Source organism: Corythoichthys intestinalis, chromosome 17 (assembly GCF_030265065.1).
Source record: "Corythoichthys intestinalis isolate RoL2023-P3 chromosome 17, ASM3026506v1, whole genome shotgun sequence".
NCBI classification, from domain to species: Eukaryota; Metazoa; Chordata; class Actinopteri; order Syngnathiformes; family Syngnathidae; genus Corythoichthys; species Corythoichthys intestinalis.
Window position 1 is genome coordinate 3,219,527 of NC_080411.1, and position 26,058 is coordinate 3,245,584.

At 40.8% G+C, this 26,058-nt stretch overlaps 2 protein-coding genes across 4 annotated transcripts in view; one reads left to right on the top strand and one right to left on the bottom strand.

Annotated features, from left to right (window-relative positions):
* The window catches only part of pip5kl1 (phosphatidylinositol-4-phosphate 5-kinase-like 1), a 37,175-nt gene extending 33,480 nt beyond the window's left edge, over window positions 1-3,695 (top strand). For all 3 annotated transcript variants that reach the window (XM_057819861.1, XM_057819859.1, XM_057819862.1), the window contains one exon: window positions 463-3,695. In XM_057819861.1, coding sequence (XP_057675844.1) covers window positions 463-880 — 418 coding nt within the window. In that variant the 3' untranslated portion in view covers window positions 881-3,695. The remainder of the gene's footprint in view (window positions 1-462) is intronic.
* brap (BRCA1 associated protein) lies at window positions 1,329-24,075 on the bottom strand. The gene is made up of 13 exons (XM_057819857.1): window positions 23,903-24,075; window positions 23,586-23,747; window positions 23,347-23,509; window positions 20,671-20,860; window positions 20,490-20,603; window positions 20,272-20,420; window positions 19,093-19,168; window positions 18,879-19,017; window positions 16,189-16,298; window positions 16,024-16,113; window positions 13,998-14,101; window positions 13,790-13,929; window positions 1,329-9,866 (listed from the first exon to the last, which is right to left on the bottom strand). The coding sequence occupies exons 1-13, from the start codon at window positions 23,979-23,981 to the stop codon at window positions 9,634-9,636; spliced, it is 1,749 nt and encodes a 582-aa protein (XP_057675840.1). The 5' UTR covers window positions 23,982-24,075; the 3' UTR covers window positions 1,329-9,633.
* Between the last annotated feature and the right edge of the window lie 1,983 nt (window positions 24,076-26,058).

Here is a 26,058-nt window from a genome sequence, read left to right on the forward strand (position 1 = left end):
AGACAGCGATTCATGCCAGACATCCCAGGAATCTGACTGAATTACAGCAGTTTTGTCCTGATCAATGTGACAGACTGATCTGCAGCTACAGGAAGCATCTGGTTGAAGTTTTTGCTGCCAAAGGGGGAGTCTAAAAACATTAAATGTGATGGTTCACTTACTTATTTCCCCCCTTCTGTTATTGTTTGCATGCTATCCTTATTAAAATATGAAAACCTATAAATGTTTGGGTGGTTTTAGTTTAAGGAGGTACTGTTTTTTCATCGGTGTGATTTTACACAAAGATCAGATCACATTTGATGGGTGATTTTATGCAGAAATGAGAGAACTTCCAAAAGGTTGATATTTTTCATACCACTGTAATTTCTGGGATTGGTCGTGTGACATTTTATGTCTATGTTAACTCATTGGCATATTGTGCTGAGACAGAATTTTTTCTTCCTGTGTTTTGAATTGTTGTAGATCTGTGAATCCAAGCGCCACCCAGGGCTATAGTATCCCCTCCGTACCCGGGGCTGTCCCAGAGGAGAACCCCGCTTTTACATCTGAAACAGAGGACGGGCATCCCAAGAAGCCAGCACAAGCCGGAGATGGCCACAGTCGGCGGCATACCGCCGGCAGCGAAAGTGAAGAGCTTCAGGACTTCGAGGCCCAAAACAGACGTTTACTGCTGAATTTAAAGAACGCTCTACACGTCATTGATGGACCTGATCAACGCTACTTCATTGGCATCATTGACATTTTTACAGTTTACAGTTTAAAGAAGAGATTGGAATATTGGTGGAAAAGACTGAGGCATCCAGGCCGGTCCTTCTCAACGGTGAGCCCACAAATGTACTGCACTCGGCTTTGTCAGTGGGTACTGGACCATACTAAGTAGAGAGCAGATGTGTATGCCTTTTCAACCTTGCCATCATCTCACCCTTGCTTCCAAGCCTCTTTATACAATAGGAATTAAAATCACTTACTGCAAAGGTTTGACTCTGAGAGTTTGTATGTTCTTCTCATAAACATTTGATAACTTGTATGTCTTCTTTATAAGGATGTAACTAACGATTAATAGAATGTGTCATCTTTTTACTTTGAAGTTGTTTTAGCCATGTTGTAAGTACCGTAGCTTTCGGACTATAAGCCAAATGACATTTGTTTATAGGTAAGCCGCACCGGACTATAAGCCGCAATTGTCCTCACTGTATTATGGGATATTTATCAGAGATGTCCCGATTGAACGGGTCCGATCACGTCATTTTCAGAGTAGTGGAATTGGCAAAAAATTATCGGACATGCCTTTTTTTATTCATTCATTCATTTTCCATGCCGCTTATTCCTCACGAGGGTCGAATATATATATATATATATATATATTTTTTTTTTTTAATTGTATTTAACGTTACAGACATAATATGTTACACTCATCCAGAGTCTTTACTTTAGGCTTAGGGTAGGGTTAGAAAATTTATCCCGTTAACGGCGGTAATTAATTTTTTTTTTTTTAAATAAATTATCACGTTAAAATATTTAACGCAATTAACGCATGCGCTGCACAACCCACTCACGCATTGTCGCGTTCAATCTGTAATGGCGCCGTTTTATCTTTATATATAAAGCTAAAAGGCAGCGTAAAATGAGTAGAGTGAATTTTGGCAGCCTTTGGAGCATTTTTTTAATTGGCTAAAGCCTTACAATCCCTCTCCCTACGATTAGAAATATCGTGGGGAAGCAAAGTAGTAATTGATCTTTTTCTTAACACTGTTATTTCCCAACGCAGAGAAGATATATCAATTAGTACCACTACGCACAGTCATGGGTGCACTTCCCATCATGCATTTGGGCATGGCTACAGTATCATTTACTGAAAGCTCAACAAATACACTAGATGGCAATATTTAGTCACAATATACAAAGTCACATTTGTCCTTTAAGAATTACAAGTCTTTCTATCTGTGGATCCTTCTCACAGAAAGAATGGTAATAATGTAAATGCCATCTTGAGGATTTATTGTCATAATAAACAAATACAGTACTTATGTACTGTATGTTGAATGTATGTATTCGTCCACGTTTTATTCATTTTTTTCTTAATGCATTGCCAAAATGTATATGATCGGGAAAAATTATCGGGAATGATTGGAATTGAATTGGGAGCAAAAAAAAAAAAAGCAATCGGATCGGGAAATATCGGGATTGGCAGATACTAAAACGATCGGATCGGGAGCAAAAAAACATGATCGGAACAACCCTAATATTTATTAGGGCTGTCAAAATATCGCGTTAACGGTCGGTAATTCATTTTTTAAATTAATCACGTTAAAATATTTGATGCAATTAACACATGCCGCGCTCAAACAGATTAAAATGTCAGCACAGTGGTATGTTCGCTTGTTACTTGTTTTTTGGTGTTTGGCGCCCTCTGCTGGCACTTGGGTCCAACTGACTGTATGTGTTGCACCATGAGTGAGCATGATGTAATTATTGACATCAACAATGGCGAGCTACTAGTATATTTTTTGATTGAAAATTTTACAAATTTTAATAAAACGAAAATATTAAGAGGGGTTTTAATATAAAATTTCTATTACTTGTACTAACATTTATCTTTTAAGAACTACAAGTCTTTCTATCCATGGATCACTTTAACACAAGGTTAATAATGTTAACGCCATCTTGTTGATTTATTGTTATAATAAACAAATACAGTACTTATGTACCGTATGTTGAATGTATATATCAGTCTTGTGTCTTATCTTTCCATTCCAACAATAATTTACAGAAAAATATGGCATATTTTAGAGATGGTTTGAATTGCAATTAATTACAATTTTTAAGCTGTAATTAACTCAATTAAAAATTTTAATCGTTTGACAGCCCTAATATTTATACCAAAAAATATTATCCGGTAACTTGTTATTTTACAGCAGCATCATCAGACTGTCATAAGACCAAATGAAACACCATGAAGCTTTGATCCAATTGGCAGCAAAGCTTCATTGCTTCAATAAGGTTCATTTAGCCATCACTGCTCGCTTCAGGGAGACAGTCGTCCACCTCTGCTGCTACCTGACAACACTGTTGTCATCCAACATGCCTCCTAGCATGCATTGCAGCGCTACAGATGTAAATAATAATCCAAATTCATTACTGGTGCACGATAATTATGACATCATCTCGATAAATCCAATAACATTTATAATAGGACCGATAATATGTACTGTTCTGGCTTTGCAGATTAAGCAATAGTATGGAAAATCAGTTGACCATTTGCGGGGCATTGCTCCCACCTGCTGGTCAGAATAATTCAATGCACCTATTTTTTGTTACAGTAGTTTGGTTCAATCACTTACACATTGCGGTGTCTAGCGGTCGCATTGACAGTCGTGAATGCTTTCTGTTACGTTTCCGCCTCGGAAATGTATTTTATGTTTACTATTACATATGGATGTGAAAAATGTTTAATTCTGTGGTGAAGGGTCATATGTACAGAACTTCATAAGTTGAGTTATAGAAGCCAGCCAATGCTTTAGTAGCTTAAGCTAGTGTGCTATGCTATACATATAATAGTTGTGTATATAAGTGGATTGTGCAGTTTGTTGTATATTGACTATTGAAAATATGTGTATCTTTCTGTTGTACTTTCACAATATTAAGACGAGTGTCTTCCCATAAAAGCAAGAAAAGACCAAGCCTTGTGGTTTATGGAAGTGCATTCATTCTTAGCTGACTGTCGGGCAGTGCAGAAATGAAACGCACTGTTTTGTTCATGTCATTATGAAAAATCTGATAAGATAAATGGTGTATAATGCTATACTTGTATAGCACTTTTCCACAACCTCTGGGGTGTGGGGACAACTACTCTACCACTGAGCCACACCATCCCCACACCATAAAGGGGAATCTATGTTGAATCCACCACTTTTTATATATATTTTTTAAACCTCCAGGTGTTCAAAAACCCAGGTTACACATTTAATATATATATATTTAATAATATATATATTAGGGCTGTCAAAATTATTGCGTTAACGGGCGTTAATTTTTTAAAATAATCACGTTAAAATGTTTGACGCAATTAACACAGATGTCCCGCTCAGACAGATTTAAATGACAGTACAGTGAACTGCTTGTTAATTGTGTTTTATGGAGTTTTGCCTCCCTCTGCTGGCGCTTGGGTGCAACTGATTTTATAGGCTTCAGCACCCATGAGCATTGTGTAAGTAATTATTGACATCAACAATGGCGGGCTACTAGTTTATTTTTTGATTGAAAATTTTACAAATTTTATTAAAACGAAAACATTAAGAGGTGTTTTAGTATAAAATTTCTATAACTTGTACTAACATTTTTCTTTTAAGAACTACAAGTCTTTCTATCCATGGATCGCTTTAACAGAATGTTAATGCCATCTTGTTGATTTATTGTTATAATAAACAAATACAGTACTTATGTATCGTATGTTGAATGTATATATCCATCTTGTGTCTTATCTTTCCATTCCAACAATAATTTACAGAAAAATACGGCATATTTTATAGATGGTTTGAATTGCGATTAATTGCGATTAATTACGATTAATTAATTTTTAAGCTGTAATTAACTCGATTAAAATTTTTAAATGTTTGACAGCACTAATATATATACATTTATTATCGGTTATCGGTATCAGCTTTGAGGAACAGGAAGTTATCGATATCGGTTTTAAAAAATGGCTATCGTGCACCCCTAAAATTCATGTTTTGTTTCTAATTATTATTTACAAAAATTCCCTGGCGTGACCTGTGCGTCGTGTCATACCCATGGAATGTTGTATGATACAATGTATGTAACTTGCTCTGTAATTTCTGGAGAGAGAAGTGGCGGCGCGGAACAACATCTGCAGCGGTCCGATGCTTACTCATCGAACGGAATTTCGTTGTATCTGTTGCCATCTTGTGAGAGCTGGTGTCAATGACAAATACATCTCAGAATCGGAATCTTTGTGTAGCGATCGCAAATGCTCCTCGACAGCCAACGAACACTTTTAATTTTTTCATTAATTACAAATCTTTATTCTATAATTTACTTGCACTTCCCCCTTACTAAATCTTTTTTTTTAACAACAGAAAAGGTAACAGTGGTAGCCAGATACCATTTTAATATTTTTTTTCTTCAGGTCATTCAATCTCAGACAAGCAGCACAGCAAAATGCCACACTAAAAAATAAGTCAAAAATATCAAAATGGCTTACCTCCTCGTCCTCTGAAGGACCATGCCCCCCAACAAAATGTTTACTGCATATGAAATGTGAATGGCTTCACCTTACTGGTGTTAAAACATCCGCGCAAGTTGATCAATTCTTCCCATTTTTTTCCCCCCCTCAGAGTTTTTGGTATCGGAAAACGTATAAAGAAAACATCATGTCATAATGTCTAAAGTCGTTTCTACAAGTTCCATAGCAGCAGTGTTTGATCAGCATGTTTTTTTTTTTTTTTTTAAAGATTACCAGATAAAACTACCAGAAATACAACCCCTAGCAAAAAAGTATGGCATCACCAGTCTCAGACGAGCACTCGCTCAGACATTTCATTATGTAGAACAAACTCGGATAAAGAGCTTGAAAAAATAATTAGTTCAAAAGTGCAACTCTTTAGCATTCAGAAACACTAAAATAAATGGATAAAAAACATTGTGGTGGTCAGTAAATGTTAATTTTATAGAGCAAGTGCAGGGAAATGTATATGTAATCACTCCATTTTGATAAATATATGGAATCATTAGAAACAAACAAAGAAATAACAATCAAAACGTATCTCTAGTATTTAGTAGCACCACCTCTGGCTTTAATGACAGCTTTCAGTCTCTGAGGCATGGACTTGATGAGTATTCTTCATCAATTTGGTGCCAACTCTCTTTGATTGCAGTTTCCAGATTATCCTTGCCAGTTGGAGCCTTGGTGTTGACCTTTTTTTTTTTTTTCAATTTCCACCACAGGTTTTCAATAGGGTTGAGATCTGGGCTATTGACTGGATGAGTCTTTCTCCAAGGAATGCTTTAACAGTTTTAGCTCTGTGGCGTGATGCCTTGTCATCTTAAAAAATGACATTTTCATTTGAAGGGATAAGAAAGCTGTCTTAAAATTTCAATGTAAACTGGTGCATTTATTGAAGATTTAACCACAGCCATCTCCCCAGTGCATTTGCCTGACATGCAGCCCCATATAATCAATGACTGAGGGAATTTTGATGTTTTCTTCAGGCAGTCATCTTTGTAAATCCCACTGGAACGGCACAGGACAAAAGTTCCAGCATCATCACCTTGTCCAATGAAGATTCTTGACACTGGTCACTTTATTAGGTACACCGGTAAAACTGCTCGTTAACACTTAATTTCTAATCAGCCAATCACATGGTGGCAACTCAGTGCATTTAGGCATGTAGACACGGTTTAAGACAATCTCCTGCAGTTCAAACCGAGCATCAGTATGGGGAAGAAAGGTGATTTGAGTGACTTTGAACGTGGCATGGTTGTTGGTGCCAGATGGGCTGGTCTGAGTATTTCCTGGGATTTTCACGCACAACAATCTCTAGGGTTTACAGAGAATGGTCCGGGAAAAAAAATATATCGAGTGAGCGGCAATCCTGTGGGCAGAAATGCCTTGTTGATGCCAGGGGTCAGAGGAGAATGGCCAAACTGGTTCAAGCTGATAGAAAGGCAACAGTGACTCAAATAACCACCCGTTACAGCCAAGGTAGGCAGAAGAGCATCTCTGAACGCACAGTATGTCGAACTTTGAGGCAGATGGGCTACAGCAGCAGAAGACCACGCTGGGTGCCAGCTAAGAACAGGAAACTAAGGCTTCAATTTGCACGAGCTCATCGAAATTGGACAATAGAAGATTGGAAAAACGTTGCCTGGTCTGACGAGTCTCGATTTCTGCTGTGACATTCGGATGGGTCAGAATTTGGCGTCAACAACATGTAAGCATGGATCCATCCTGCCTTGTATCAACCGTTCAGGCTGGTGGTGGTGGTGTAATAGTGTGGGGAATATATTTCTTGGCACTCTTTGGGCCCCTTGGTACCAATTGAGCATCGTTGGAACGCCACAGCCTACCTGAGTATTGTTGCTGACTAGAGGCGTGCAAAATTTCCGATTCTTAGATTATTCGAGATTCGGCCGTGGAAGATTCGAGAACGATTCACAAATATCCAAATTCTGGTTATTGAATTATACCAGGCAAAGCGGAAATAAATCGCAGTCAGCGCGGTCTTCGGGACGCAATGAGGAACAGACCGAGAGTAAATATCATGTACAGCTAATGCCGCTAGGTAATAAAAAAAACAATACCTGACTGCAGCCGTCAGCCGCTACAAACAGTGCCCAGTTGCTAGTTGCTACAAACATACGGCAACATCTAGACTAGGTGTGAAATGACACTTTCCCGTGCTGGTAAACAGGCGCCATCTTAAAGCAGTAGACTTCTCTAGAAGGCTCTGTTGTAGAGAACCTAATTACTTTTTATCTAAAATACCCCTAAATCAGCAAAATCTTGACTTGAATCGATCTTTAAATGATGAAACAGTTTTAAAACTTTCACATGTCGAAAGTAGACATGAGGGAAATTATGGAATAATGGGCACAATTTTAACAACTTTAACAGTTGATTCACAACATAAATTAATTGAATGTAGTTTAAAGCTGCTGGGGACTTGAGTATTTTATTTACTGTTTTTAACCAGTAACTTGATACTAAAAATTAGAGCTGGGAATCTTTGGGCACCTAACGATTCGATTACGATTCAGAGGCTCTGATTCGATTATAAAACGATTCTTGATGCACCCCCCTCCTTTTTTATTTTTGTTTTAATTTTTTATTAAATAAATGTTTTGTACGTTAGTACCAAAATTGTTCAAAAATACTCTCAGGCTAAACCAAACTACTATTTCGGTATCAAGTTAACATATAGCAGTAAACAAATATACAAAAATAACAGTAAATAAAAAAACTCCAGTCCCCATTCTGTATCAGCAGCTTTAAACTACATTCAATTAATGTTGTGAATCAACCGTAAAGTTGTTAAAATTGCTCCCGTTATTCCATAATTTCCCTTTTGTCTACTTTCAACATGTGAAAGTTTTAAAACTATTTTAAAGATAGATTCAAGTCAATATTTTACCGATTTAGGAGTATTTTAGATAAAAAGTTAATTAGGTTTGCTTGGAAGGGTCGCTACAACAGCCTTGCAGGGAAGTGTACTGCTTTAAGATGGCGGCCGTTTACTAACGCCCGCATCTAGCTTTTTGTAGATGTGTTGCTAATGCTACTGAATCTATATTGCATCTAGTCCTATATAAATGATATCTACCATAACATTATGTGAATGACGTACTTTTGTAGCAACTTTTCAGCAGCAGTCAGGTATGTTGTGTTTTTTTATCTCGTGGCATGAGTTGAGCTAGAGCCGTGAGTTGACCATTGGCATTACCCGAGGGGCCGGGTAATGAGAAGCATGATGTTTAGCTACTCTCGCTCCGTTCCTCATTGCGTCCCGAAGACCCGCGGCGCGCTGAGTGTGTTGTACTTCCGCTTTACTTGGCAAATTTCAATAATCGGAATTTGGATGTTTGTGAATTGTTCTCGAATCTTCCACGGCCGAATCGCAAATAATCTAAGAATCGGAAATTTGGCACACCTCTACTAAAAATAGTAGTTTGGTTTATTTAGCCTGAGAGGATTTTTGAGCAATTTTGGAACAAATATACAAAACATTTAAAAAAAATGGGGGGAGGGGGCATCAATAATTAATTTAAAATCAAATCGGACTCTCTGAAATAATTGTAATGGAATTGTTAGGTGCCCAAAGATTCTCACCTCTATTGCTGACCATGTCCATCCCTTTATGACCACAATGTACCCAATGTCTGATGGCTACTTTCAGCATGAGAATGCGCCATGTCATAAAGCTGGAATCATCTCAGACTGGTTTCTTGAACGTGACAATGAGTTCACTCTACTCAAATGGCCTCCACAGTCACCAGATCTCAATCAAATAGAGCATCTTTGGGATGTTGTGGAACGGGAGATTTGCATCATGGATGTGCAGCCGACAAATCTGTGTGATGCCATCATGTCAATATGGACCAAACTCTCTGAGGAATGCTTCCAGCACCTTGTTGAATCTATGCCACGAAGAATTGAGGCAGTTCTGAAGGCAAAAGGGGGTCCAACACGTTACTAGCATGGTGTACCTTTTAATAAAGTGGCCGGTGAGTGTATATTTCCCTGCACTTGCTCTATAAAAGTAACGTTTACTGACCACCACAATGTTTTTAATTCATTTATTTTTGTGTTTCTGAACGCTAAACTGTTGCACTTTTGAACTCATTCATTATTTTTCAAGTTTTTTTATCCGAGTTTGTGAGTGCTCATCAGAGACTGGTGATTCCATACTTTTTTCTTGGGGTATTATGAGGGAAGGATTGTAGAAGACCAGTGACAGACTAAAACGCGCAAAGCGGCAACGTCAGTCACTGAAGGCTCTCTGCACAACGGCCACGTGACTGCGCCACCCAAAGGCACAGGTGGGGAAATGCGGGCAGAAGCGTCACAAATTCATTTCCAAATGACATATCTACACACGCGGGGTTTGAAAAGTACTTCTACTTCCTCTTCCTGCCACGGCCCCGCCTTCCTCTGGCGGCGGCGGCGGCGTCCACGGGGCTGTCGTCGTCATCGTATGCCGCGGGCCCTGCCGCCACGTTGATTTGTCCTTCCTGGATTTCGCAGCGAGCCTCGTCGGGAAGGTGCTGGATGTGCTGCTGCGTCTCCAGATAGAACATGACGTCGCGCAGCTGATCTCGCAGCTCGGACACAGCTCGCTCTTTGGCGTCGTCTAAATGCCACCGCCACCACAAAAAAAGAAAAAAAGCACATTGTCACGCTAAAAAAACTACATTAAATTGTGCTGCCATTTACAGACATACAGTGATGGCCAAAAGTGTTAGCACTAGGGCTGTCAAAATTATCGCGTTAACGGGCGTTAATTAATTTTTTCAATTAATCACGTTAAAATATTTGACGCAATTAACGCACTAGGCCGGCTCAGACAGATTTAAATGTCAGTACAGTGAAAGGCCAACTTGTTAATTGTGTTTTATGGAGTTTTTCCGCCCTCTGCTGGCGCTTGGGTGTGACTTGCATATGTTATGTGGCGTAATGTCGCCCTCTGCTGGCGATTCAGTGCAGCTGATTATTTGGCTTTCGGCGCGCTTTTCTGACGTGATTATATGTCGACGCGAACTCACACTAATAGACAGTGCTATTCAGACCAGCTAACGTCCACATCCAGTATTCAGTGGCAGTTCTCATAGCCCCATCACACTGTTTGTGTCTAATACATGCATCGCTTGTGAGTTATATTCCTCCTTTGTTTATTTTCATGAGCATTAGATAGTTATTGATGATGTGTATTTGAACTTGTTCACATATATGGTGAAATGCAGTTACATTGTTAGATGCTTGTGAGCTAATTGGCTAGTGCTACTGCTCAAATGGACACGTGTGTGTACATTTTATGTTATTTTGTGATATATGCAAGTTATTTTCAGTTTTACAAAAATACAAGAAACGTGCTCCTGTCAAAAAGAGATGACTTCAGTAAAGCCCAACTTTGCCACACCGTCTGATTTCTTTTTGGAACTTATGTTCGCTATCTGTCAATTTTTGTACTCACACACATTGAGGACAGAATAGGGCTACTAGTTTATTTTTTGATTGAAAATTTTACAAATTTTATTAAAATGAAAACATTAAAAGGCGTTTTAATATAACATTTCTATAACTTGTACTAATATTCATCTTTTAAGAACTACAAGTCTTTCTATTCATGGATCACTTTAACAGAATGTTAATAATGTTAATGCCATCTTGTTGATTTATTGTTGTAATAAACAAATACAGTCCTTATGTACCGAATGTTGAATGTATATATCCATCATGTCTTATCTTTCCATTCCAACAATAATTTACAGAAAAATATGGCATATTTTATAGATGGTTTGAATTGCGATTAATTGCGATTAATTAATTTTTAAGCTGTAATTAACTCGGTTAAAAATTTTAATCGTTTGACAGCCCTAGTTAGCACCCCTGCAATTCTGTCAGATAATGCTCAATTTATCCCAGAAAATGATTGCAATTACAAATGCTTTGGTAGTAATATCTTCATTTATTTTGCTTGCAATGAAAAAAAAGAGAATGGGGAAAAAAAAAAAAATCATTATCATTTTACACAAAACTCCAAAAATGGGCCGCACAAAAGTATTGGCAACCTTTGAAAAATCATGTGATGCTTCTGTAATTTGTGTAATTAAAAGAACCCATTACTTACTTGTGGCACATAACAGGTGGTGGCAATAACCAAATCACATTTTCAGCCAGTTAAAATGGATTAAAGTTGACTCAACCTCGGTCTTGTGTCCTTGTGTGTACTACATTGAGCATGGAGAAAAGAAAGAAGACCAAAGAAATGTCTGAGGACTTGAGAAGCAAAAGTGTGAAGAAGCATGGGCAACCTTAAGACTACAAGTCCATCTCCAAAGACCTGAATGTTCCTATGTCTACCGTGCGCACTGTCATCAATAAGTGCAAATGGCACTGTGGCGAACCTTCCTCATTGTGGACGGAAAAGAAAAATTGACGAGAGATTTCAACGAAAGATTGTGCTGATGGTGGATAAATAAAATCGACTAACATTCAAACAAGTTCAAGCAATGAGGCCAGCAATGAGTCCAGACCTGAATCCCATAGAACACCTGTGGAGAGATCTGAAAATGGCACCCTTCAAATCTCAGAGACCTGGAGCAGTTGGCCAAAGAAGAATGGTCTAAAATTCCAGCAGAAACTCATTGATGGATACCGGAAGCGGTTGTTCGCAGTTATTTTGTCTAAAAGTTGTGCTACCAAGTATTAAGCTAAGGGAGGGCCAATACTTTTGTCCGGCCCATTTTTCGAGTTTTGTGTCAAATGAAAATGATTTAATTTTTTCCCCCTCATTATCTATTGTGTTTTTGATTGCAAGCAAAATAAATGAAGATCTACCAAAGCATTTATAATTGCAATCATTTTCTGGGAGAAATTGAGCGTTATCTGACAAAATTGCAGGGGGGCCAATACTTTTGGCCAACAGTGTAAAGCCTCTATAGGGAACTACAGTGGGGCAAATAAGTATTTAGTCAACCGCCAATTGTGCAAGTTCTCCTACTTGAAAAGATTAGAGAGGCCTGTAATTGTCAACATGGATAAACATCAACCATGAGAGACGGAATTTGGAGAAAAAAAAAACAATCACATTGTTTGATTTTTAAAGACTTTTTTCCAAATTAGAGTGGAAAATAAGTATTTGGTCACCTACAAACAAGCAGGATTTCTGGCTGTCAAAGAGGTCTAACTTCTAACGAGGTCTAACGAGGCTACACTCGTTACCTGTGTTAATGGCACCTGTTTTGACTCATTATCGCTATAAAAGACACCTGTCCACAACCTCAGTCAGTCACACTCCAAACTCCACTACGGCCAAGACCAAAGAGCTGTCGAAGGACACCAGAGACAAAATTTTAGACCTGCACCAGGCTGGGAAGACAATCTGAAATCAGTAAAACGCTTGGTGTAAAGAAATCAACTGTGGGAGCAATTATAAGAAAATGGAAGACATACAAGACCACTGCTAATCTCCCTCGATCTAGGGCTCCATGCAAGATCTCACCCCCTGGCGTCAAAATGATAACAAGAACGGTGAGCAAAAATCCCAGAACCACATGGGGGGACCTAGTGAATCACCTAAAGAGAGATGGGACCACAGTAACAAAGGCTACTCTCAGTAACCCAATGCGCCGCCATGGACTCAAATCCTGCACTGCCTGACGTGTCCCCTTGCTGAAGAAAGTACACGTCCAGGCCCGTCTGCGGTTCGCTAGAGAGCATTTGAATGATCCAAAAGAGGACTGGGAGAATGTGTTATGGTCAGATGAAACCAAAATAGAACTTTTTGGTTGAAACACAGGTTCTCGTGTTTGCAGGAGAAAGAATACTGAATTGCATCCGAAGAACACCATACCCACTGTGAAGCATGGGTGTGGAAACATCATGCTTTGGGGCTGTTTTTCTGCAAAGGGATCAGGACGACTGATCTGTGTAAAGGAAAGAATGAATGGGGCCATGTATCGAGAGAATTTGAGTGAAAATCTCCTTCCATCAGCGAGGGCGTTGAAGATGAGACGTGGCTGGGTCTTTCAGAATGAGAATGATCGCAAACACACAGCCAGGGCAACAAAGGAGTGGGTTCGTAAGATGCATTTCAAGGTCCTGGAGTGGCCTAGGATGTCTCCAGATCTCAACCCCATAGAAAATCTGTGGAGGGAGTTGAAAGTCCGTGTGACAGCCCCAAAACACCACTGCTCTAGAGGAGATCTGCATGGAGGAATGGGCCAAAATACCAGCAACACTGTGTAAAAAGCTTGTGAAGAATTACAGAAAACGTTTGGCTGCCGTTTTTGCCAACAAAGGGTACATAACAAAGTATTGAGATGAACTTTTGGTATTGACCAAATACTTATTTTTCACCATGATTTGCAAATCAATTCTTTAAAAACCAAACAATGTGATTTTCTGTTTTTTTTTTTTTCCACATTTTGTCTCTCGTGGTTGAGGTTTACCCATGTTGACAATTACAGACCTCTCTAATATTTTCAAGTGGGAGAACTTGCACAATTGACTAAATACTTATTTGCCCCACTGTATTTGCTGCGCGGTCCTCACTGTTCTCTTTAGCTCGTCGCTGCTCGTCGGCGAGTCGGTTCTGGAGCTGCGCCTGATTGGCTCGCAGGCATTTGTTCATCTCCCGCTCCTCCTTCAGCTCCTGGCTAAGTTTTCCCACGCGGCCGCTCAGCTGCGTGCATCTGCGCGTGCACGCGCATTTTCAATAAGTACAATAGTGTAACTCCATTTTGGGTGCCGCTCAACTTACTTCTTTTCCACGCTTTGCTTGTCTTTGCCGATTTCTCCCAGCCGGCGTTCCAGGTTGTCGCAGCGTTCCAGAGTTTCCTTAAATTTAGCCTTCATGTTGTTGATCTGTCACGTCAAGAAAACGACACACACTGTGCATTTAGATGAGGAGTGGGAACCTCTTGGTACCTCACGATACGATATGCGATACAAAGCTCACGATAACGATGATCTGACGATACAAAAATAATCGATACATTGGTCAGGAAATCATTCTAGGATATTCTACAAACAACTAAGAGAAAAACAAGCTTCTAGTGTGAATTGGAATTAGTTTATCACTAGTAGACGTCCAATCCATTTGAACTTCAACGGATCGAACGTCTATGGCTGTCAGTGGCAGTCAATGCCAGGCAATTAGGTCATTTTGGGCCATTTAAGGTCTCACTGGAACAGCACCAAACAAAAGTTCCAGCATCATCACCTTGCCCAATGCAGATTTTTGACACTTAACACCTTGTCCAATGCAGATTCTTGACTCTTGACAAGGTGATGATGCTGGAACTTCTCTTTGGTGCCGTTCCAGTGAGATTTACAAAGATGATTGCCTGAAAAAGACATCAAATTTCCCTCAGTCCTTGATGATATGGGGCTGCATGTCAGGTAAAGGCACTGGGGAGATGGCTGTGGATAAATCTTCAATAATCTTCAAGTTTACATTGAAATTTTAGACAGCTTTATTATCCCTTCAATTGAAAATATGTCATTTTCCAAGATGACAATGCTTCATGCCACAGAGCTAAAACTGTTAAAACATTCCTTGGAGAAAGACTCATCCAGTCAATGTCGTGGCCTGAAAATAGCCCAGATCTCAACCCTATTGAAAACCTGTGGTGGAAATTGAAAAAAATGGTCGACCTGCAAGGATGATCCGGCAACTACAATCAAAGAGAGTTGGCACCAAATTGATGAAGAATACTCATCAAGTCCATGCCTCGGAGACTGCAAGCTGTCATAAAAGCCAGAGGTGGCGCTACGAAATACTAGAGATGTGTTTTGATTGTTATTTCTTTGTTTGTTTCTCATGATTCCATATTTCTTTCCTCAGAAAGGAGTGATTCCATGTATATTTCCCTGCACTTGCATCTATAAAAGTAACATATACTGACCACCACAATGTTTTCTATTCATTTCTTTTAGTGTTTCTGAATGCTAAAGAGTTACACTTTTGAACTAATTCATTATTTTTTCAAGCTTTTTATCAGAGTTTGTTCTACATGATAAAATGTTAAGGCCAAGTTATACTTCCGCGTCAGACCTACGCCGTCAAGGAAGAACCGAGTTACGACCCTACGCCGTAGCCTGACGCGCACCTCTCAAATTTACTAACCTTCACGTCACGTAGACGTGTATGACGTGGCAAAAACGGACTGTGATTGGTCCGCTAAGACTGTTGTTTCTGGTTTAGTGCATTTTGCATTGTTTTTTTTTTACTGTACCGAAAATGAACCGAACAATGACCTCAAAACCAAGGTACGTACCGAACCAAGATTTTTGTGTACCGTTACACCCCTAATCACGATATATCACCATTTCGATATTTTGTCACACCCCTAATTTAGATACAAACAACCGGTTTCATGCTAATATTTAATGCTATTCTTACAGGCTCTTTGCATGTTGCCAAAAACAGGTAATACCGTAGTTCATCAGGACGACTAATTCTACTACACAGTGTTACTGTCAATGCATACTTCTCACCTAGCCCAACAGTGCCTCCCGGTGGCCAAGGTGCTCACACCCATTCAGGGCAGTTAAACAGGGATCCGCAACCACCAGGCCAGGGACCTGTACCAGTCCGTGGCGCATTTGCTCCAGGGGCTGTACATTTTGGAGCATTCCAAGGTCACTTCTTGTACATTTTGGGTCACTTCCTGTTAATCTTTGGGCAATTTTGTGCGACTTGACTTTTTTTTTCTTTGTATGTGTGAATTACGTTCATTCATTATAGCGGAGATCGAAGAATGCTTGATTTTTGGGCGGCTCACCTCCTCCGCCGTCTCCTTCTCCAAATGTACAATTTTGTTCTCCCAGTAGACTCGCTGGGACTCCAGCTGACTGGTCAGTAGGTACGAGTACTGAGGGAGAAAGACGGCAACTGCACGTCAGCGCCAAAAAAGACTGGAAGGGTGAGCAGGTCGGGACGGGCGTACCTCCAACTGCAGGGCGTCAATCTTTTCCGCCTGGCAGGTGTCCCCCTCACACTCGTACTGGACCATCTTGCCGTCGGTCTTGCTCGCCACCAGACGGTGCACGTAATTGTCTGACCAAAGGAAAGACGTTTAGCATTAGGGGTGTGAAAAAATATCGGTATATATTTTCTCACATTACCCCTTTTTTTCTGCTAATACGACTTTAATGTCATAATGTACAACTTTTACCTCGTTATAACATTTATTCCCGTGATAACAAGACCCTTTTCTCGTTATATCACGTCTTTATTCTCATATTATGACTATAATCTTGAAATCTCACTTAAATCTTAATCTCACGAGTTAAATCTTGTCATAACACTACTTCTGTCATAATACAGAATGACTTCATTCTCATATTACGATTTAAATTTCATATTATTACAATGTATGACTCAAAGGGTGGACTGTAACAGTGTTATTGTCGGTTTTTTTCTTTGTGTGGCCATAATACTATGCCGTCAAAACAATAAATAAATGAATAAATAAATACTTTAAAAAAAATGTTTTTTTGTTGTTTTTTTTTTTCAAGCTCTAGAAGATTTTGAAGACAACACTGGCATGAACAAATGTATTTGGATTAAAAACTGGATGGGAATAAAAATACTCCATGTGCACACCGCATTTGGCATATTCTAACCCGCTCCAGATTTTATTCCAAAAGACAGTGGTGGTTTATGTCAAATTATAATCAGATCAGTGCGCATGAAAACACTTGTTTGAAAATTTCAGAGCACTGCTAATGTCTGCTGCGCCTTTGTACGGATCCCCCGGGTGCCAGGGTTTTTCATAGCTAATCTGTACCCACAAGACTAAACTGTACCCACAGATTAGTAATCTGCACCCACAGTTTACTAAACTGTACCCACAATTAAGTAATCTGTACCCACAGTTTAGTAATCCTTACCCACAGTTTGGTAATCTGTTCGCACAGATTACTAAACAACGAACAGTTTGGTAATCTGTTTGCACATATTACTAAATTTAGTAAAATGTACCCACAATTTAGGAATATGTACCCCCAGTTTAGTAATTTGTACCCACACATTGCTTAACTATAACCACAGTTTAGTCATTTGTATCCAGGGACTACTAAACTGTACCCACAGTTTAGTCATCTGTACTCACAGTTTCGTAATCTGTACCCACAGTTTAGCAATATGTATCCACAGTTTGGTAATCTGTACCCACAGTTTAGTAATCTGTACCCACAGATTGCTTAACTATGCACCCAGTTTAGTAATTTGTACCTACAGATTACTAAACTGCACCTACAGTTTAGTCATCTGAACCCCCAGTTTAGGAATATGTACCCACAGTTTGGTAATCTGTACCCACAGTTTGGTAATTTGTACCCACAGATTTCTTAACTATGCGCCCAGTTTAGTAATTTGTACTTTTAGTAATCTGTACACAGTTTAGTAATCTGTACCCACAGTTTGGCAATGTGTACGCACAGTTTAGGAATCTGTACCCACAGTTTGGCAATGTGTACGCACAGTTTAGGAATCTGTACACAGTTTAGTAATTTGTACCCACAGATTAGTCATCTGTACTCAATTTAGTAATTTTACCCACAGATGAGTGGGTACAGATGAGTAAACTGTGGGTACAGTTTAGTCATCTGTGGGTACAAATTACTAAACTGTGTGGACGGACTACAGTTTAGTAGTCCGTCCACACAGTTTAGTCATCTCTACTCAAAATTTAGTCATTTGTACCACCAGACTGCTTAACTATACCCAGAGTTTAGTAATTTGTACCCACAGATTACTAAACCGCACCCACAATATAGTAATCTGTACCCACAGTTTAGGAGTATGCATCCACAGTTTGGTAATCTGTACGCATAGTTTAGAAATATGTACCTACAGTTTAGTCATCTGTACCCAAATTTTTAGTACTTTGTACCAACGGATTACTAAACTGTACCCAGTTTAGTAATCTGTATCCACAGTTTACTAAACTGTACTCACAGTTTAGGAATATGCACCCACAGTTTAGTCATCTGTACCCAAATTTTTAGTACTTTGTACCAACGGATTACTAAACTGTACCCAGTTTAGTAATCTGTATCCACAGTTTACTAAACTGTACTCACAGTTTAGGAATATGCACCCACAGTTTAGCAATGACCTGGAAACAGTAGTCACCAATTTGATTCAGAAGGGACTCCAAACATTGATGGACCGAACCAGCAGCTATACATGAGCTGTAGCTGCTCTTGACGAATAAAATTGTTTTGAAAGTAAGCAAACTGTGGGTACAGTTTAGTCATCTGTGGGTACAGATGAATAAATCTGTACCATCTATAGGTACAGATGACTAAACTGTAGGTACGTATTACTAAACTGTGTGGACGGATTACTAAACTGTGGGTACAGATTAGCTATGAAAATTTTTTTTTTTTCGACTCTGGCACCTGTGGGGCTCCGTACGTTTGTGTTATTCCTGGAAGCAAGAAGAAAATGAGCGAGAGAAAGACACGACGGGCAGAATACCGGACTGGTTTGTATCAGAGATGACCACTTTGCCAGATATATAGTTTAAGTGCCCGTGAAAATAGGGCGTCCGATCATCGTTTTCATCCAAACAAATGACGTCCGTGTAAAGGTAGCCGATGTCTCGAAACAAGCGGTTGTCAAACAGACCTCCGGCGTAGTCCCAGACACGGTGGTTGGTGAGCTGCATGGCGTAGGTGTGCTGCGTCTCCTCAAAGTGCTTGTAGGCGTGACGGCTGACGTAGCGACCGCAGCCGATGTGGCCGCAGATCAGGCAAATCCACAGGTTCTAGGGGGAGCGGGGCCGACGGGTTAGCCAAAAAGGAGCAGGGGGAGGAGGATCCTGGCCGGCGGTCGGCGTTACCTCCTGCACGCCACACTCGAAGCATTTATTCTCCTCCACCGGTTCTGGAGTTTGACAGTAGCGACACACCGGACACCTGCATGCAAGAATGTTTATGAACTCTGGGAGGCATGCATGGCTGCTTTCTTTAATGTTCCTGATGACTTCATCAATAAATTGTATGAATCCTTGCCGAAGCCCATGGAAGTCATACAAAATATTAAATTTGGATCTCACAGCACCATGACTTAATTCACTTATGTTATGTAACATATTTTTGTATTTGAAGTACATATTTTGTCCAATTTTCACACTACTTTCTGTAGGCGACAAAACTTTTGTCTTGCCAAAATTTGGCGTTTATGTCTTCATTAAATGATAAATCTTACAAATATATTTTTGTACATTCAACATCATTTGGGAGGGTCTTAGCTTTTCATATGAGCCATTTCTGAAACCAATTGAATCATTAAAAGTAAAGTTGCACTGATACCGATACCGGTATCGGCAGGGAGCGCCGATCCGGACCAAAATGATGGTATCAGTATCGACGAGTACCAACATTTAGGGCGCCGATACCATCCACTGGCATCACTTGAACGCAACTGTACTGCCCTCCCCTACTGAGCTAATTTCCCAAATCCCAGAGTGGTATCGGAATGGTATCGGCATCGGCCAATACTGTGCAGCCAGGTATCGGTATTGGTATCGGGCCCAAAAAATGGTATCGGTGCAACACTAATTAAAAGTCAGGTTATTAGCAATTGTTTCTACAAAATGGATAGGCGACAAGACTTTTGTCAGGGACTGTACATTGTCTTTTTTCCATTAGCCTCAATGTAGCCATGCTCACATTTTACTACGTTTAATCTAGATGCGTTTCCTTATTTTGTATGTCTGAACTTTAATTCTACGCCGTGTTGATGACCAATAAACATCTGTGAAAGGAAAAGGAGTCAGTGTGACTGAGCTACAATGTGCCCGTCCGGCAGAATAACCTCACAGGCCAGATCGGACCCCAGACCGACCGCTAAATTTAACACCCCAAATTTAAAGAGCACAAAATGAAATTTACTACACCGCAACCAATTTCTGGTGACAAAAAGAATTAATGGGTATCCATACTTTTGCAATTAAATAGTTTCCAGATACAACATTTTTGCGTCGACACTTGAAAATTTATTCAACAACCCTACTTACGACGCGTCCTCCCATCGTTGGAGACACTGACTGTGGAAGCTGTGGTTGCACAACGTGGTGAGGATCCCGTTGACCGACTCGTCCATGCGTTCCAGACACACTGTGCACTTGGGGAGCTCCGTGAGCTCCATCACCGGTAAACTGGCGCCCTAAAGACAGGGAGAAAGAGGAGTAGACTGTCAAAGTCGTCGGCGCCACCCACGCCGGACAACTCTCACCTCTTCGGACTTGATGACCTCAGCGCGTTCCACGTAGACCAGCTGACAAACGGCCTCCTCGATGGAGTTGAACCGGCGGCCGTTGCATGTGGCGTAGAAACTGTCCGCGTCCGCCTGAAGGCAAGACGGCGCCGTCAGGTGCGGGTCGCTATCCGCATGCGTGCGGCACCGGCATCCCCACCTGCGTGCTGAACTTGATGAGCACCATATACTGGTTGGGGGTGGAGTCCCGGATAATCTTCATGTGTTCCATGACTTCGTTGAAGGGCGCCATCAGCTTCATCAGGTCGTGACTTGTCATGGTGGCCGGGACAGTCAGGATGCACACCAGTGCGCTACGACACGCGTCCTCCGACAGGGACGTCATCTTGCTGGCGGGTGGTTGGGAGGAAAAGAAAACACCAGAAGATGCCATTTCTGGAGAAAATGCTTCGCTCTCTCTCCCCCACAGGTAATTTCCCCTCACATTCAGTAGATTTTGGGCCTTCTTCAGGTCACTTCCTGTTGATATGGTGCCATTTTCTTTATCCATTGGAAATGTATGGGACCGATGGAAATATATGGGGATGTTTTAGGTCAAAATTTTGGTAGAATCCGTACATATGATACGATTTTCCTGCTTTTTCAACTTTTTTGTCTGTTTTAATATTTTTGTGATTTCGCATCGTTTGTGTGAGTGAGTGGGGCTTGTATTGATTTTAGGGCATTTCTGAATAATTGCACTTTCTGTTGTTATCAGTTCATTTTTACCAATTGGAAATAAATGGGGATACCTTTAAATAATATATGATCATTTTAAATAAATTTTGAAAGTGGCAAAAAAAAAATATCCACTCAAAAATGTTACTTTTTAGCGCCTTTATTTTCATATTTTTGAATGTGTAAATTACGTGAACAATATAGGACGAGATACAATTTTTAAATTTTCAATGTTTTTTCCATTGGAAATGAATGGGGCTTTTTTTGGTGAGTACGGCGCCCCTAGTGGGACATCGACAGAAATAAAGTAAATTTAAGCAATCAGGTGCGCACCAGAAACAATCTGGTAAAGATTAGCATTATACAGCATTCAAGCTTGCAGACAGCGACAGAAAAAAAATAAATTTAAGCAATCTGGAAACCATCTGTTAAACATTAGCATTATATAGCATTTAAGCTAGTGGACTTTTGCAATGCAAGTTAGCCAATTGTTGCAATTGGCTTGCATAGTAAAAGCCCGCCAGCTTAAAGAAGATATAATACCAGTGTTTACAACAATTGGCTAACTTGCAAAGCAAAAGTCCGCTAGCTTAAATGCTATATAATGGTAGTGTTTACCAGATTGTCTCTGGTGCGCACAGGATCGTTTCTCATGTGCACCAGATTGTTTTTCGTAAGCAACTGTACAGCAGACTGTTTCTCGTGTGCACCAGAAAGTTCCTTGTGAGCAACTGCGCACCAGGCTATATCTTGTGCGCACCAGGCCGTTACTCGTGCGCACCAGATTGTTCCTCGTAAGCAACTGCACACCAGACCGTTCCTTGTGCCCACCGGATCGTTCCTCGTGCGCAACCGCAAACCAGACTGTTCCTCGTGCACACCGGATCGTTCCACGTGCGCACCGGATCGTTCCTCGTGCGCATCGGATCGTTCCTCGCGCGCACTGGATCGTTCCTCGTTAGCAACTGCACACCAACCGTCTCTCATACGCACCGGACCGTCTCTTGTGCGCACCGGATCGTTTCTCGTGCGCACCAGGCCATTCCTCGTGCGCACCGGATCGGTCCTCGTAAGCAACTGCAAACCAGACTGTTCCTCGTGCGCACTGGATCGTTCCTCGTGCGCACCGGATCGTTCCTCGTAAGCAACTGCAAACCAGACTGTTCCTCGTGGGCATCGGATCGTTCCTCGTAAACAACTGCAAACCAGACTGTTCCTCGTGGACACCGGATCGTTCCTCGTGCGCACCGGATCGTTCCTCGTAAGCAACTGCACACCAACCGTCTCTTGCGCGCACCGGACCGTCTCTTGTGCGAACCGGACCGTCTCTCGTGCGCACCGACTCGTCTCTCGTGCGCACCGACTCGTCTCTCGTGCGCACCGACTCGTCTCTCGTGCGCACCGACTCGTCTCTCGTGCGCACCGGATCGTTTCTCGTGCGCACCGGATCGTTCCTCGTGCGCACCGGATCGTTCCTCGTGCGCACCGGATTGTTCCTCGTGCGCATCGGATCGTTCCTCGTAAGCAACTGCAAACCAGATTGTTCCTCGTGCGCACCAGATCGTTCCTTGTGCGCACCGGATCGTTCCTCGTAAGCAACTGCACACCAACCGTCTATCGCGCGCACCAGACCGTCTCTCGTGCGCACCGGACCGTCTCTCGTGCGCACCGGCTCGTTTCTCGTGCGCACCGGATCGTTTCTCGTGCGCACCGGATCATTTCTCGAGCGCACCAGATTGCTTGAATTTATTTTATTTCTGTCGATGTCCCTTTAGGCAGTGGTGTCCAAACTATTCCACATAGGGCCGCAGTGGGTGCTGGATTTCATTCCAACACCACAAGACGACATCTTTTCACCAATCTGGTGTCTCGCAAGTGTAATCAATTGATTGCAGTCAGGTGCTGCTTGTTTTAGCACAAACTTTATTGGTTAAACTGTCTGTGCTCGATTGGTAGGAACAAAAACCAGGACCCACAGCGGCCCTTGAGGACAGGTTTGGACACCTGTGCTTTAGGGGCTCCACGCGCGTTTTGTTTTGGCACAAACGTCAACGGGGCGAGATCGAAAGAGCCTGCATCGTCACAGCTTTTGGAATGTTGACTTTGCAAAGCATCCCCGCGATGACGAAAATAAAGACGAACGGCCGCGTCGACTTACTTGGTCTTGTAGATATGCATGATCCCGTGCACGACCTCCACCGACGGATTCCCGCTGAAGAAAGAGATTTGCTGGGGCAGCTGCTCCGAAGGCGAGTCGGGCGCCGCGCTCGCCGATGCGTCCTCACCGCCGCAACCTCCCGGGTCTTGGCCGCCGCCTTTATCTGCGCACGCAAATGAGAAAAGAAAAAAAGTCGAGGACGCTCACGTAGGCTACGACTCCTCGACGGGTGCGGCCACCTGGGCTGGGTTCGAAGGTCTCAATGACCATGTCCCCCATGGACCTGCTGCCCATGTGTTGGTGCAAGACGGCGCTCCTCTCCTGCGCCGTCTTGCCGCTCAGGGCCAGCCGGGCCAGCGCCAACGACTTATCCCCCAGCTGCTCCTCCGACATGCCGCCCGCTAAGGATAAAAGCAGCACAAATGCGTTGAAACGGGCTCCGACAATGCGAGAAAACGTCAGTTGTATGTAGACCAAGTTTAGAATTGGTATGCTCTTTAGCTTGGCCGGCCGGCTAGCAAAACAACGCCCGGACGGCGTCGCCGTCTTCACTCACCGGCAGAGTAGCGGAAGCCTTGCGGGGCTGGAGACTGGTCGGCGATTTCTAAGCGGATAACAACCAGCGACACGCTCATGTGTCTTGTCTTCAGAAACAACAACAAACAGGGGTGCTGCTGCTGCAGCCCAGCTAGCCGTCAAAACAGGACGTGCGCTCACAATGACGTAAGAAACACATTCTCCTCCTACAAGGCGCACTGGGCAAGGAAGTTATTTATGCATTCTCGCCATCTAGCGGACTGAAAGTGTACGGCATAATCAGTTGACATTGGTTCCCCAAAAGTCCTATTTTTTTATTTATTCACGTGACGCAAATCTCTGTTTTTCTTTGGATTTCGCTCGTCACCAAATCACCATAGCACCAAAAACACTTATTGTTTTAAAGAAAATTCTTCTCCAAAGACAAAATCTACTCAAAAAGCTGGCAATTTTTGTCAAATTCACATAATACCCACATAATATAAAAAATTCTCAAAATCTAGGTGCACAATCAGTCATTTTTGAAGAAGCCAGGCTGCAATTCCATTGAAATTCTACAAATAATTCCCCAGACATTTTAAATGGATCCATTCATTACCAGTTGGTCGTAACGTGTTACAATTACTCAGTTACATTTACTGGAGTTTTTTTTTTTTTTTGTTAAGAAAAATGTACTTTTAAGAGTAGTTTTACTAAGCCATACTTTTTACTTGAGTAGATTTGTGAAGAAACGCTTCTCTAACTCATAAGCTGATTTTAAGGGGGCCCCCGCCCCCCTGGTGGCCGAAAAGTGTCATTGCATGTAATTGACTTTGCTATATATGTATAAAAGTTGTAAAGCAATAAAAGTGCAACAAAAATGAATGAAATGAACAAAAAACATTTTTATAATGGGTCAAAATTATTTTTCGAGCACCCTAGACAGTCATTTGCTTTGCATATAATTTAAATATATATATAAGAACTGCAACGATTAATCACTTAACTCGAGTATTCGATTAGAAAAAAATATTCGAATCAAATTTTGTTGCTTCGAGTATTTATTTAATTAAAGTGACATTGTAATGGGTTATTTTGAAAGTGTTTGCATTTAGTTTTATTTAGATACACTGCCCTCTGGTCTGCCTCTTTTCACATGGCTGAATCCAGCTGCTCCCTGTTAAGACCAACAGAAGTTTTTGTTTGAGCTAATGTTTTTTAATGCATTCATAATTTAGTTTATAGGTCTATTTAGCCATGTTTTATTTTTTTGAGGGAATATGTGAATCATTTGTTAAAAGGATTGTTAAAAAAAAAAAAAACATTTTATAGCATCTAAGCTAGCGGACTTTTTCTATTATGTTAGCCAATTGTTCTTTTGTCATACTCCTTTTCCGATTACTCAATTATTCGAACTAACTAGTCTGTCGATTAATCAACTACTAAAATATTCGATAGCTGCAGCCCTTTATATATATGAGGGGAAAAAAATTCTTTGATTGAAAATATTTTTGATTGCATCTTTTTTGGTGATTGAATGATTTAGAATGATTTTATTAAATGTCCTAATCATATGGCCCAAACCTAAAAAGGATTGCTTCAAAGAAAACTTTTTCAATGAAAAATTAAGTGTTCAAACTTAATTAAGTGTTCAACCTCAAATATTTTTTCGCATTCAAAAACTTTTTTCTATGATTGAAATCTTTTTTTTTGACTAGTTTTTCATTTTGAAAATCTATACTTTTTTGACGTTCGTATTTGACAACATATTTTTTGATTGAATAATAAAGACAAAAATGTCCTAGCCAAAATGTGACCCAAACAGCAATCAACATTACTTCAATCAAAAAGTTGCTTCAATCAAAAAAACTTGACATAAAAAAAAAATAATAATAATCAAAGAAAAATAGCTTTCGCATGTATTTTTTGTTTCAAATGTATTTTTGCATTCATTTTTTTTTTTTTTGATTGAAGCGACTTTTTTGGCTGAAAATATATATTTTAATAGGCTTTTTTTTTTTTTTTTTTAAATTGAAACAACTTTTTTTGATTGAATAATAAAGACACAAATCTACCTCCATATGGCTTCGCCCAGGGGATACAATTTTTGACTGGGGTAACTACATTGGCACGACACCGGCGGCCGTACCATATTCAATGGACAATCTTGGCGAAATGTATTCCCTAAGCAGCCTG

Coding starts and splice junctions, on each gene's coding strand:
- brap (XM_057819857.1), bottom strand. CDS start 23,981: ATGAGCGTGTCGCTGGTTGTTATCCGCTTAGAAATCGCCGACCAGTCT. Junction 16,299..18,878: donor TGTCTGGGACTACGCCGGAG/GTCTGTTTGACA, acceptor TCCTTTGGTCAG/ACAATTACGTGCACCGTCTG. Junction 9,867..13,789: donor GCGACGAGCTAAAGAGAACA/GTGAGGACCGCG, acceptor GGTGGCATTTAG/ACGACGCCAAAGAGCGAGCT.